Source organism: Molossus molossus, unplaced genomic scaffold (assembly GCF_014108415.1).
Source record: "Molossus molossus isolate mMolMol1 unplaced genomic scaffold, mMolMol1.p scaffold_m16_p_3, whole genome shotgun sequence".
Lineage (NCBI taxonomy): Eukaryota > Metazoa > Chordata > Mammalia > Chiroptera > Molossidae > Molossus > Molossus molossus.
Genome location: NW_023425366.1, coordinates 108,038,359 through 108,052,803, shown reverse-complemented (window position 1 = coordinate 108,052,803; position 14,445 = coordinate 108,038,359). Strand labels below are relative to the sequence as shown.

The 14,445-nt window shown below is 44.5% G+C and overlaps 1 protein-coding gene across 4 annotated transcripts in view; it reads left to right on the top strand.

Moving 5' to 3' along the window:
• NDE1 (nudE neurodevelopment protein 1) overlaps nt 1-12,905 on the top strand; it is a 44,306-nt gene extending 31,401 nt beyond the window's left edge. For 3 of the 4 annotated variants that reach the window (XM_036278639.1, XM_036278640.1, XM_036278638.1), the window contains exons 5-9: nt 5,231-5,367; nt 7,856-8,035; nt 9,336-9,427; nt 10,732-10,883; nt 11,685-12,905. In XM_036278639.1, the coding sequence (XP_036134532.1) occupies nt 5,231-5,367; nt 7,856-8,035; nt 9,336-9,427; nt 10,732-10,883; nt 11,685-11,778 (655 nt within the window). In that variant the 3' untranslated portion in view covers nt 11,779-12,905. Of the gene's footprint in view, nt 1-5,230; nt 5,368-7,855; nt 8,036-9,335; nt 9,428-10,731; nt 10,884-11,556; nt 11,585-11,684 lie in introns of those variants that run through there. The other variant, XM_036278641.1, reaches the window with a different exon arrangement.
• The last annotated feature ends 1,540 nt before the right edge of the window (nt 12,906-14,445 follow it).

The following is a 14,445-nucleotide window of genomic DNA, read 5'->3' as shown; positions in this document are numbered from 1 at the left end:
GTTTGTTTCTATGTATAAGGTAGAGTTGCTATGACTCCCAGGCTTGGCAGAGTGGCCTAATGTAGTGGGTGGCTGTAGGATCCAATAGTGCAGCCTCCCTGTTCACCCAATCTGGGCACTCCTCATGTGTGCCCCATTCACCCCACCCCATTTGCACCCTCTTGTTGTAGTTGAGCATTGATTTCTGTAGGTACATCAGCTGGAGAGATTTACCCTCAGACCGATCAGCTGCAAGGACTGGCTGAAACAGCTGTGCAGGGGCCCACCTCACAGAGCAGGACTTCAATGGGGCCCTGGTGCCCTGCTGAGTCTTCCGCTTGAGTGTGTCACTTGTGAAGGTGTTTGGATGGTGCTTGGATGTGGTATGAAGTTGTCCACTGGGTGTGATGGCCAGGAGGTGCAGGCCAAGGTCAGCTGCTGCCTGTGTTCTTCTTTGAGCCTCCCGACATGAGCTACAAAGTGATCTGCAGATAGCTGCTACTTGTGGTGGGCTTAGAGATGTCTAGGAAAGGCCAAGTTGTGAACCAAGGATGGCTGCCACTAGTGCCAGGCCTGGGCTCACTTAGCAAGAGGCATGGGGCATGCTGAGGATAGATACCGCTTGTTTGAAAGATTTTAGGGAAGTCTGAAGCATGTGCCAAGACAGGCCATTTGTATGGAAAAGCCACTAGAAACAGATTTGGTGGGCCCAAAAGTTGGGTAGGGGGAGGTCTCAGGGAATCTCCAGGGTAGAGTAAGCAGTGATAGCCAGGTTGATGGAGACTCAGACATAGTACCCCCTGTAAGCTCGCTCTGTGGAGGACTCAGCAAAGGAACAATGGCCTCTGTCAACACTTCTGTTTGGGAGAAAGCTTTCTCTCCAACCCTCGCCAGGGAATTCAGTTCCTCCCCGTAAGCACCTGGTGCGTTTTGAGCTGCTGCCCCAGTGTTGGAGCTCAGAGGGAGGGAGTCCAAGTAAGTCCATGTGTGGGCCCTTTAAGAGGAATGCCTGGGACTCCAGAAACCCTCCTCACTCAGCCACAATCCCTACTAGTTTTTACAGCCAGAAGTTCTTGTGACTTCTCTCCCTGGCACTGGAACCCTGGGCTGGGGTGCCTGGTGTGGGACTAGGACTTCTCACTCCTTGGGGAACCTCCACAGCCAAGATATTCCTTCCAGTTTTTATCTGCCATGCATGGGTGTGGGACCAGCCTGTTCCTCGTCTCTGCCCCTCCTGTCTCAACATGGCTTCTTCTATATAGCCTTAGTTGTAGGACTTCTGTTCAGCTACATTTCAGGTGGTTCTGTAGTTTAGTTGTAAATCTGATGTGTTTTTTTTTTTTCAAGTGATGAATAGTTGAATGTTAAATCAGATGAGATAGAGGTCCCAGGCACCATTTTATAATGAATAAAGTTCTGGAACACTAAACTTTTATTTAACAAAAAAAAAACACCAAAAGCTTAAAAACATTATAATTTTTTTCTTTACTGATTTTATTTATTTACTTATTCATTATCCTCACCTGAGGACATTTTTCCATTTTTTGTTCAGATAGAGTGGGAGGGAGAGAGAGGAAGAGAGAGAGAGAGAAACATCGATGTGAAAGGGACACATCAAGTGGCTGCCACCCGCACGACCAACCAGGGCCGGGGACAAACTGCAACCGAGATCTGCTCCTTTAGTGGGAACCGAACCCAGGTCTCTCCGGACCGCAGGCCGATGCTCTAACCGCTGAGCCAAACTGGCCAGGGCTCTTTATTGATTTTAGAGAGAGAGGAAGGGAGAGGGAGAGATGGAAATATTGATGAGAGAGAACATCGATTGGCCACCTCCTGCATGCTCCCTACTGGGGATTTGGCCCACAACCTGGGCATGTGCTTGACCGGGAATTGAACTGGCGACCTCTTGGTGCATGGGTCAACGCTTAACCATTGATCCACACCGGCTGGGCAAAAACATTAAAATTTTTAAATAAAATTTTAATGGTTACATTTGTAACATTTGACAGTCTGCTGCAGAACAGTAATTTCTTGGCTCCATCAGCTATTTGCTTGTTATGGACCCTACACTCTACCTCTGTAACACTAAATGGCTTATATTAAACTGAGGAGGGGGCTTAACCTTGTGCAAGGACAACCTTGAAAAACTTAGGGCCTAATTGGAAGTAACTAAAAATTAAATACATTCCTTAAAGGTTATTTTATTTAACGTGCCAAAAAAGTTCTACATGATTAAAGTTGATTTATCAAATTTACTATCTTGACCGTTTTTTGTTTTTGTTATTTTGGTGGTACATACCCCTAGCGGTAACCGAACCTGGGACTCTCCAGTCCACAGGCCAACGCTCAACCCCTGAGCCGAACTGGCCAGGGCCATCTTGACTGTTTTTAAATGTAGAGTTCAGTAGTGTTAACTGTATTAACATCATTTTGCAACAAATCTCCAAAGGTTTTCCATCTTACAACATTGAAACTAGAAACCCACCAAACATTAATTCCCCTTTTTCCCTCCAGCCCTTCATAATTACCTTTCTACTTTCTGTTTCTCTGATTTTGACCACCTTGGATACTCCATATGAATGGAATCATACAACATTTGTCCTTTTGTGACTGCTTTGGTCCCTTAGCATAATGTCCTTGAGGTTCATGTATATTGTAACATGTGATAGGATTTTCTCCTTTTTTAAGATTGCATAATATTCCATTGCTTGTATGTATTGCATTTCCTTTATGCATTTAACTGTTGATGGATTCTTTTTTTGTTGTTGTTAATCATCACCCAAGGATATTTTTCCATTGATTTTTAGAGTGGGGGCGGGGGAGAGAGAGAAATTGATGTCAGAGAGAGACATTGATTGGTTGCCTCCTGCATGACTGACCAGGGCCGGGGATCAACCTGCAACCCAGGTATGTGCCCTTGACTAGCAATCAAACCCATGGCTCTTCTGTCCATGGGCCAACACTCTAACCACTGAGCCAAACCGGCCAGGGCTGTTGATGAACTCTTGATTTACTTTCACCTCTTATATATTGTGAATAGTATTGCTTAGTATGAACATGATTGTACAAATATCTCTTGAGATCCTACTGTTAATTCTTTTGGATGTATACCCAGAAGTATGATTGCTGGATCATATGGTCATTCTGTTTTTTATTTTATTTTATTAATTAATTTTATTTTCTAAAATATATTTTTATTGATAGAGAGAGAGAGAGAGAGAAATTGATGTGTGAGAGAAACATTGATCGGTTGTCTCCAGCATGCACCCTGACCAGGGATTGAGCCCACAACCTGGGTATCTTCTGACTGGGAATCGAACTGGCAACCTTTCAGTACACAGGAGGATGCTCAACCAACTGAGCTACACCGACCAGGGATATTTTTTATTTTTTTAAGGAACCTCCATACTATTTTCCATAGTGACTGCTCTTACATTCTAACCAATAGTGAACAAAGGTTCCAACTTTTCTGCATCCTCATCAACACTTATTTTCTGCTTTTTAGAAAGTGGCCATTCTAATGATCATGAGGTAATACATAGACTTAAAAGTATTTATTTGCTCAAAAGGGACATGTTCTCCGTTATCTAACAAATGTATCTCTTTATATTCATATTTATTAAAACCATTTCTCTATTTATTTTAAAGTTCTCAAGAACTGCATGAGATTAACAGCTTTCACAGTTATGTATTGCAGCATTTTACTCTTATAATAATAAATATGCTGTTATACATCATTTGACACAATTTCAGTGTATGAGGCACATAAAGCTGTTTTCACGCAGGTTACAACTAGGTGCTTACCTTTTAGTGGAAAGTAAGTACTCGTATAATAACAGTAGATCTAAGTGCTGTGCCCTGCTGGTATTACCAACACTGATTACACTCACACGATCATTGATCCACACAGGAGGAGGAATGCCAGAAATCTCTCTGACGTTGGTTTTCAGTTCTCTGGCATTCCAGAAGCCAGTAGTTGATTTTGACCAAATATTGAGTTAAATTTCTGATCCAGGTGGAATTTATCTTGGGGGTATAGTATGAGGTTTGGATCCGGCATTAATTTTTTATAGGTGGCTACCTTTTAGTCCTCAAACCTACCGTTGAACTAGCCATATTTCATCAATGATTATACCACCTTTACCATCAATTAAATTCTCTTGTGTATTTCATCTTTTTTGACATGTCAGCCTTAGGGTCATTTTAACCGATTTCAGTGTTAATTCCTAAATATTATCCCTTTATTGTTGTTTTTTTCAGATACTTTTGGTAACTTTATCTTATTTACCTCTTAAGACCCTTTGAGGGTAGGTACTAATATGACCTAATCTGGCATAGTAGAATATGTTGAGTAATCGAATCAACCCCACTTTGCTGTTGAGGGCCCAGAGTCATTAACTTACCCAAGGACACTTATCTTATGTGGAAGAGCCAGGTGTTAACTTACGGGTTCCACTCCCAACATACGCTTCTAGTCACCGTGAGATACAATGAGCAGGATGTTAAAGGTCTTCTGGAGACAAACATGGGGTCACTAATAAAAATTGCTGACATTTATTGAGCACTTACGTGTGAAACATCTGTTGCCCGCTTCCTGCATTACTCTACTTGTCCCCACCCCACCCCTCTGTGGAGGCACTGTTACCATCCCTGCTTTGCATATGAGGACACTGTGCAAGCTACCTATTCTCTGCCTCAGAGGAACAGATTTCTTGATTACTGCACCTCTCAGTGCCTGTAGCACAGCATTCCAGTGAATGTCTACACTCTTCACAAGAAGTGATTGTTAACAGAGCAGCTGGGCTGTGGCTGGGCATTTTTAACTTTTTAAACTTTTTACAGTAACTGAGAAATTAAATGCATGTGATCACACTGTGTATGCATTTTAGTAGGATATTCTGACTAAATTCTGACTGTTTGCAGTGTGCATCTTGAAGAGAAGATGGACCTGCTGGCCATTGACTGGGCCTTGTATTCTACTGAGGCCTTGGTTCATTGCTAAGTTTTGTATGGACATTATCTCACTTAATCCTCAGGACAGCCTCCTGTACCTTATGAACTAAGACAATTCCCATTTTGCAGGTGAAGAGCCCAGGTCCCAGGAGATAAGGGGCTTGCTCATGTCTGTGGTATCTGGGAAGTGCCAGTGATTTCCAGCTGGGAATCACGCCCTCATGTATCTGACCCTTTCAACTCCCAGATGGATGTGGCCTATTGCTCTCTTGAACAGCTTTGCCTTTTTCTTCCCCAGGGCCACAATCATGTCTCTGGAAGACTTTGAGCAGCGCTTGAATCAAGCCATTGAAAGAAATGCCTTCTTGGAGAGCGAGCTTGATGAGAAGGAGAATCTCCTAGAATCTGTTCAGCGACTGAAAGATGAAGCCAGAGGTCAGGAGGCCTTGGTTTTGTTCCACGTACCCTCACCAGCATTGACCCCTCTCCCTACCTGAGAACACTGCCTGGTGTTACCTTTGCTGGAAATCTGCACCCTGCTTGGCACACAGGCTGGTCAGGGGGTGTGGGAATCACAACACTTGGTTCCCACCCCTTGCTAAGAATGGTCAGATGTTCAGACTGGAAAGACCACTCGTGGGTATTTATTTGTTAATCTTTACCTGAGGATATTTTTCCATTCATTTTTAGATAGAGTAGAAGGGAGGGAGGGGGAAGGAGGAGGGGAGAGAAACATCAGTGTATGAGGGACACATTGATTGGTTACCTCTCGAATGACCCCAAAGGATTGGGATTGAACCTATAAACCAGGTACGTGCCCTTGGCTGGGAATTGAACCTGCAACCCCTGAGTCCATGGGCTGACATTCTAACTGCTGAGCCAAATCAGCCAGGTCCTCTTGTGGGTGTTTAAACCCTCCACTGGCTTTATGCTCAGGAGGAGCACAAGAGTTTTGTGGGGGAGAATTTCTGTTGACGGAATTGCCAGCTAGGCCATTACTTTTGTAACTTGATAACAGCTGACATATGTGGCTTAGAACTCTGAAACTTCATCAGCATTTGCTCTTTGGAGGTTGGCAATTCCAGAGGTAGAGCCTTCAAAGTGTAATAAGACATTGGTGTATCATCCAAGTTGGATATATAAGATATTTTTTCAAAGTTTGAATTAATTGTTAATAACATTAATTTAGTTTCTATGTGGCCAGTAGGAGGATTAAAAAGAAAAACTCAAGTTTCAAAGGTAGTTGTTCTCACCCCTATGTTCATAGCAGTGCTATTTATAATAGAAGTGCCCATCAGTAGATGAGTGGATAAAAAAGCTGTGATACAGTTACACAATGGAATACTATGCAGCTGTAAGAAAGAAAGATCTCTTACCCTTTGAGACGACATGGAGGAACTTGGAGAGTATTATGCTAAGTGAAATAAGCCAGTCAGAGAAGGACAAGTACCACACGATCTCACTTATTGATGGAACATAATGAACAAAATAAGCTGTCGATCAAAAGAGATCCAGAATCATGGAAGTAGGGAACAGACTAACAAACCTCAGAGGGATGGGGGGGTGGGAGGGGAGGGAAGAGATAAACCAAAGAACTTATATGCACAACCAATCCACACGGACTCCAGGCTGGGGAAGGCAGAAGGAGGGTGGGAGCAGGAAGGAGGGGGTCAGTGGGGGAAAAACGGGGACATCTGTAATACTTTCTTTTTATTTATTTATGTATTTATGTATTTATTATCCTCACCCAAGGACATTTTTCCATTGTTTGTTCAGATAGAGTGGGAGGGAGAGAGAGAGAGAGAGAGAAAGAAACATCGACATGAAAGGGACACATCGAGTGGTTGCCACCTGCAGGACCCAACCAGGGCCGAGGACAAACTGCACCTGAAATATGTGCCCTTAAGCGGGAACCGAACCCAGATCTCTCTGGACCAAAGGCCAATGCTCTAACTGCTGAGCCAAACCTGCCAGGGCTATACTTTCAATAATAAAAAAAAAAAAAAAAAAAAGAAAGGTAGTTGTTCTGCCCTGGCTGGTGTGGCTTGGTGGTTAGAGCTTTGGCCTGCTCACCATAGGGTTGTGGGTTTGATTCCCAGTCAATGGCATGTACCTGGGTTGCAGGTTCTATTTCTGGCCTGAGAAAAAATAGCAGGCAACAACAAAAAATTAAAAGGTAGTTGTTCCTAAATGCCCATCAGTAAGGAAGTGGTTAAATAAATTACATAGACTTATTTGTGGAATGTTAAGCAGTTGTTAGAGCTAACAAGGTACAGATATAAACATGGTCTTAGAACACTTGTTAGGACATATCACTGAAGGAGGAAGATAAGTCATAGATGTATGTTTCTGTTTATGCTACATAATAATTCATATTAGATGCTTAATAGATATATACATACAGGGTGGGGCAAAAGTAGCTTTACAGTTGTAAGCACTTGAAACACAGAGTTTATTGTATTATTTTCCATATGAACAACTATAAACCTACTTTTGCCCCACCCTGTATAAATTGTATGTTGAAAATGCAGAGAAAAAGGATTGGAAATATTTCTGTGTTATAGTCATTATGAGTGAGGAGGGGCATTTGGGGATGGATTGTGGAAGCACATTTTTTTTTACTTAGTATTCTACGTACCCTGCCACGTTGGAATATTTTTGAAACAATAACAGCATTCGTGTATCATTGCCGTAGTTAAATATTTTTAAATCTTTTTTTTTTTTTACTCAAAAGAAAAGTTGTATAGTTTTACAAGCCTACTAGGCAATATCCTGTGGGTTTCATGTCATTCAGGGTTTCCACCTAAAATTTCTCACCCTGATACTTCTTTTCCTCGACCGGTATCTACTGCTGCCCCCTCCCCTCCTATCCCACCCCAACCTCCAAAGCAAGGATTTAATCTGAATCTTTTTTCTGGTCCAGATTTGCGGCAGGAATTGGCTGTGCAGCAAAAGCAGGAGAAACCCAGGACCCCCATACCCAGTTCGGTGGCAGCTGAAAGGACAGACACAGCTGTGCAGGCCACTGGCTCTGTGCCGTCCACTCCTGTGGCTCATCGGGGACCCAGTTCTAGCTTAACCACACCGGGGACGTTCAGACGTGGTAAGGAGAATGGGGGTGGGGAGGACTGACTTTGCTTCACAAAGCTTTCCTGGGTGAGAGAAAAATTGGACTGGGCTAGATAGCAGGGAGCAAACTGGGATGCTCACAGGGCACAGCACTGAGGCAAGTGAGAAGAGCCTCTTGGGTGTGAGGCAATAGAGAGCAGTGGAGTCTGTGGTAAACTAGAAAATAGAAGCCTTATCCAGAGGAGGTTCTGCTCCTGCCACGGGAAATTTAGGCCCAACATTAGCAGACATTTCCATTCTTCACCAGAAGCCAGAAATCCTCTTGTTGAATATGCACTCTCCCAAATTTAAAATTTCAGTAACCAAATAAAAATGTTTTGTGGGTCCAGCAATATATCCAACTAGAAATGGAGCCAGTGCAACCTGTGCTGTGTTGTAAAAATTAGGAGTTTGAGTATTCACCCCAGATCCTCTGCTGACTGATTAACTGTGAGATCCTCAAGGATCACTTAATAGCAAATAATAATAATAATAGACGATTATTGAGTGTTCAGTATATGCCAGTCACTCTGCTTAAAGTGCTTTGCATATAGATGACCTCACTGAATCCTCACCATAGACCCAAGGTGCAAATAATGAAGGTGCTACCCTTATTTGATGGATGAGGAGACAGGCCTTGAGTTGAGTGGCTTGTCACACAGCTGTGAATGGCAGAGTTGGGATTCAAGCCCTGGCCAGCTGGCTCCAGGGCTTACACTGCTATATACTGCCTATCCTTTAGCTTGTCCCCTAGGGTGAAGAGACTGGTGAGATTTCAGAATCCAAGTTTAAAGTAGTGTTTTCCACACTTGGGCAGGCACATGAATCAGCTGGGCATCTCATTAAACGCGTCTCGGATTCAGCAGGTCTGCGCACAGCCTGAGATGCATTTCTAACAAGTGCTCACATGATCCTTGCTGCTGGTCCCTGGGTCCCGCTTTGAGGAGAGAGGCTGTGTGGAGTAGACTCCTTACAAATGTGGTCTCAGAGGCTCTTCATGTTAAATTGCTGTGTGGAATTTCTAGGATTTCAGGAGGGCGTGTGTTGGTTTCATTGTAAAAGATGACATGGAAAGATAAATATTTAATATGGTAAGCATAAGGCTGCTAAGGGTTGGTTATAGTAGACTCTTACTGTGTGAGACAGTTAACTAACTATTGAATGAAATAGGGCAGCGTCCAGAACCAAGGCAAGAGTCGCTTCCCTCGCCTACCCCTGGGATTTTGCATTTAGAGATGCCAGCTGACACAGTGACTGTGGGTCACTACTATGTGCGCTTCCTTTTGCATGCCCAGGTCTGGACGACTCCGTGGGCGGCACTCCTCTCACGCCTGCAGCCCGGATATCAGCCCTCAACATCGTGGGAGACCTGCTGCGGAAAGTAGGGGTAAGACCAGCTGCTGCCTCCCTGGGGTTTGCTGTGGCTTCTTGCCTGTCCTTCAGGATATTTGCGAGGGACAACCTTACCAGTTCCTGTCCCTTTAACAGAATCCATGAGTTCTAAGTGCAGCTCTGGGTCTGTGTGTCCCTTATAATCACAGAAGCTTCTGTCGGCGTTGTTATAGGCAAACACCCAGAGCCTGACTCCGAGTCATCCCTTTGATCCCTGGGTAGATCTTTCTTTCCCTGTACCTTTTTTCCTTGGAATTTGGGGAGTTCAGAAAGTATCTCTGATTTTTGTTTTTAATTTGAAAAAACAGAAACATTTGAAAATTGCCTTCTTTTGTTTTTATTTCTCAGGGTATTAGAGAGAAAATCTTGAGCCCTGGCCGGTTTGGCTCAGCGGTTAGAGCGTCGGCCTGCGGTCCAGAGAGACCCGGGTTCAGTTCCCACTAAGGGCACGTACCTCGGTTGCAGTTTGTCCCCGGCCCTGGTTGGGTCGTGTGGGTGGCAACCACTCGATGTGTCCCTTTCACATCGATGTTTCTCTCTCTCTCTCCCCCTCCCATTCTGTCTGAACAAACAATGGAAAAATGTCCTTGGGTGAGGATAAAAAAAAAAAAAAAATCTTGAAAGGCTAGGGCAGGGAACTTGACTTTGTAGGTTTCATATTAATTACAGGGAAAGATCCTTTTGTGCTTCAGAAATTACATAGGTATTCTTTGTAGTTCCTTTTATTTTTAAAAATGAAGCTGGGAAGGCCACATAATTTAACTCCTGCCAGCCTGTTGTCAACCAGAATGTATGTGTGCAGAGCTGCATCTTGATCGGAGCTTATAACTCCTTTCTTAAGTTTTTACTTTGGGCTTTTGGTTGTCTGGTTTTCTGTTATATGAACAGGTCTCTGTTTTAATACTTTGCACAGTTAGATTATAAAGAAGCCTGGGGTGGTCTCAGTGCCCTTTTGGGTTTTGTGAGGTCTGTTTACAACAAGGTAGAGTCCTTGTTCAAAACTCTTGCATCTCGGTGCATGTTCAAGAAGGTAAACAAAAGGGAATGATCCCTGAAACTGCTTTCATATTTCCCATAGGCAGAGTTGGATATGCAGTCAGGTTAGTGATTTTCCAGGAAGCAGCTCAGTATCTTAGGCCGGTAGGTCTAAGATTGGGCTGTGCATTGGGTTCCTCGGGGCCCCACTTTGGAATTCCAGCACACAACACACTGTGCTCGGTTACTCTCTGCACACAGGCTCCAGTGAGAGATACGAGTCCTGGTCTTTAACTTGAAAGATGAAAGCACTTTTTTCTCTAGGCACTGGAGTCCAAACTTGCATCCTGCCGGAACTTCGTGTACGAGCAGTCCCCAAACCGAACAGGTGGCCCCACCTCAGGGCGGGGGAGCAAGAACCGGGATGGCAGTGACAGACGGCCAAGCAGCACCAGCGTGCCTCTGGGCGATAAAGGGTCAGTGCCTTTTGTTGTCACTCCAGGTGGGGAGCCTCTAACCCCTGACCGAAAGCCATTTCTTAAAAGTTGCAGGATTATGTCAGTGAACCTGATCCTCTCTCTCCATCCCTGGAGACAGTTAGGTGGTGTCTTCTGTTGGGGCAAATGGCCAAGGAGAGGCTCGTGTTTATTATCAGATTCTGCAGCCCTGGCTCCTGGTCACACTGAGGGTGTCCTGTATAAATGACTTGTGTGGGACTTGAGCTTCAAACACTGCTCTGCTTCCTCCAGGAGAGGGTTTTTTCCTTAAAAACAACAACAACAACTTTAGAACCTTCTGGAAACTGGCACTAAATTCCAGCCAGACTGGAATCCTGAAGCCAGTCACTGCATTGGGAAACAAATCTGACCTCTCATGGCTTTATTTTCTCGCCTGAAGAAAATCAGGGCAGCTTCCAGCTCCGGAAACTTTCTAGATGTGCTGCCGTCTTACTGGACCCCAGGCCACATCAATTTGGTAGGTCCGCAGCAGACAGATGACAGGAAATGAAGCATCGTTTTCCGTGGCATGCACACCACTTCTAGACCTTTAGCAGTGGGTGTTTTTAGAGGATCTTCTGCACCTGGGCTTTTTGTGTGGCCTTGGGAACGAGAGAGCTAGATAGCCAGAGTCCTTTTCTTCATTTCACAGGAGAGAAAATTGAGACGCAGTGACACTGCTCCTGACTCTCGATATTCGCTCTTAGAACCGTGGGCCCAGGTGCCGGTCAGTCCGTCCCAGCTGTACTGTCTGCTTAATTTGGTTTGCTCTGTCTGAAGGTCAGGAAAACGCCTGGAGTTTGGGAAGCCGCCTTCAAATCTGTCCTCACCATCCCTGCCGTCAGCCCAAGGTGTAGTCAAGATGTTGCTTTAGGAAACCCGCAGAAATGAAGCCGCTGGTGTCTGTGCAGCTGGAGTTGTTACCTTTCCTCCCCACTCCTCACACTGGGTTTTTGTTTTTCTAAGATAGTTTGAGAAATATGGGCAAGCAGGCACACTAGCCAGTGACTGAAGCCATCGCCCGTGGCCCTGGTGGTTGGCCCTATGAAATGTCTCATAATCCCAGCCTCCTTGTTGGTGTGTTGCAGACAGAGAGGGACAAACAGGCCCCCCTGGAAAGGGCTCTGAGGTGTGGGTGCTGAGGCTACCCCATCATTTTGAGCTGACCCAAGTTCTGGTTGGTCTTGAGAGGTGTTTTTAACGTACAGAGACGCTTTCCAAGGGGGATCTGAGTCCACCTCAGGCTCACGCCAGCCCATTCAGCTGGAGCTGTCTTCCAGAACAAAGTCTCCCGACACTGTATGGCACAGCAAGGACCTGCGCCCTGGAATCACGTCTAGGAGCGGAGAGTAGACTAGGCATGTGCTTATTAAAACTGGTGTATGTACCTCCTCCCATTTAATTCTCGTTGAAGCTTTTAGAGGTGTGCTTGAGTGTCAGAGTACATATTGTGTGGACCGGTCAGTAGAAAATCTGTGTCCTCTTTAGATCTGTCCTGACCATTAGTTGCCCTAAGCCCCATCCCTGGCTTGGGGGTGACCTTTGCTTCAGGACCCTCAAGGTCACTGGGGTGGAGTGGCTTTGTAAATACAACCTTTAAGCATAGGATTTCGCTGAAGGCCATAATGAAATCAACATGACCTTCAAATAAGAGTCAACCACCAGGATTGTTGTTGGAAGCTTCCTTGTCAAAGAAGTGAACACAGTTTTGTGGACGTGGATGGTGTACATGCTCATCTCTGCTTGTCGTGAACTGCTGTTTCACACTTTCGGTCACAGGCCAAAGATGACATGAATTCAGGAGCGTGTGTGTAGTTCAACAACCTTCCTTTTGTTACTAAGTTATTTTTCCAAAAGAACAGCAAAAATATCCTTGATTTGAAAAGAACTTTTCAAGTGCTACTGAAATTCAACAGGATTAAACTTGACTGCCTTATTCATTATTCTAGAAACATTCTAACCTGTATCTGTAAAAGATGTACTTTTATTTTTTTAAAAGAACAATAAAATCAAGAGAAACTAATTTTAACCAGTGTGTGGTTGTGGTCAATGCATGCCGCTTTGCTTGTGCTTCTTTTGTGTTTGCTTGTATGGTGATGAAAACTTGGTTTTCAACCAAGTAACCAAGTATGAAAAAACCTGCTGTTTAAACATTTCTCTTTAAATCAGCTTCTTAAAACTACACTTGGAATACGTTGGTGTATTGTTCAGGGTATATGGGCATCTGGTCATTCAGCGGAGTCGTCTTGGTTTCCGTATTTCCTCTCCTCTCAAATCTATTTGAGCCCGTGGAGTCGGTGCATGGAATCATTGTGTTTGCAAGGAATCTGCAGCACGCAAGCTGAGGAAGGACAGGCCCACAGCCCGGTCTTTTATGGCCCTCACACTAAGCATGGTTTTTATGTTTTTAAAGGGTTTAAAAACAAATCCCTGGCCAGTTTGGCTCAGCAGTTAGAATGTTGGCCCGCGGACCAAAGAGTCGAGGGTTTGATTCTGGTCAAGGGCACGTACCTCGGTTGTGGTTCGGTCCCGGCCCTGGTTGGGGTCGTGAGGGAAGCAACCAGTCGGCTTAGGGTTAAAAATAATGATAATGAATCTGTGATAAAGACCATATATAAATGAAAATATTTACTCTCTGGCCTTTCCAAAGATTGTTAACCCCTGCTGGGTGAAGTCTTGTGTTTTAAGTTAAAAATTCAAGGAAGTCTTGTATTCACACTATATGTGCACTGGTTTTGATGGATAAAGATGTTCTTCCTGGTGATGTTTCCCCCAGCTTTGGGCCACCCACCTCCTGGTTGGAGAAGCCCTTCGCACTGACTCACTTTGTACTCGGTTCTTTTTGCCGGGTGGGAGCTTGGGCAATTTATTTGACCTCCCTAGGCCTCCATTTCTCCATTCACGAAGTAACCCTGACTTCATAGGGCCCTCGTGAGGATTAAAGGAGAATGCTGCCCCATTCTTTCCCCTGTGGAAAACACCAGAAGAGCCAACTACGTTCTAGTGATTTATAACCTTTTATTTATTAGTGAGGGTGTTCTTAAATACAGTCGGGGTGTATACAAAACAGTGTAACATTCCTGCTCTTGTCCGGTCGAGCAGTGTCTCCTTTTTCATTCGGGTGACTGCAGAAGGCACTTGGTCTCGGTGATCTGTGTGTGTCTGAGGTGTGGTGACCAGGACAGGGAAAGATTTTCAAACCAGGTCCTACTCACAATGTTGGAAGGGTACACATGTTAGAGAATGGCTTGGGAGTGGGGGCGCAGTGGCACCCACTTTGGTGACTTTCTCCCCATTTCATGTAAACTAAGTTGCCGGTGATCAAGTTACCGTGGATATATTTTTCTAAAAACTCAAAACCTCTGCATAATTCCTTGATAGAGGGGGAGTGGGTGTGTCTGTGTCTCCCGTTGGTTTTTCTCATTTGGTACACGATTCAAAACTTAAATGGATGCCCTGAGCACAGGGTGGTGTTTATGTTCACTGTGAGAGGTGTCTGTGATTTTGGAGTTTGGAAATGGATTTAGACAGTGCTAAGCAG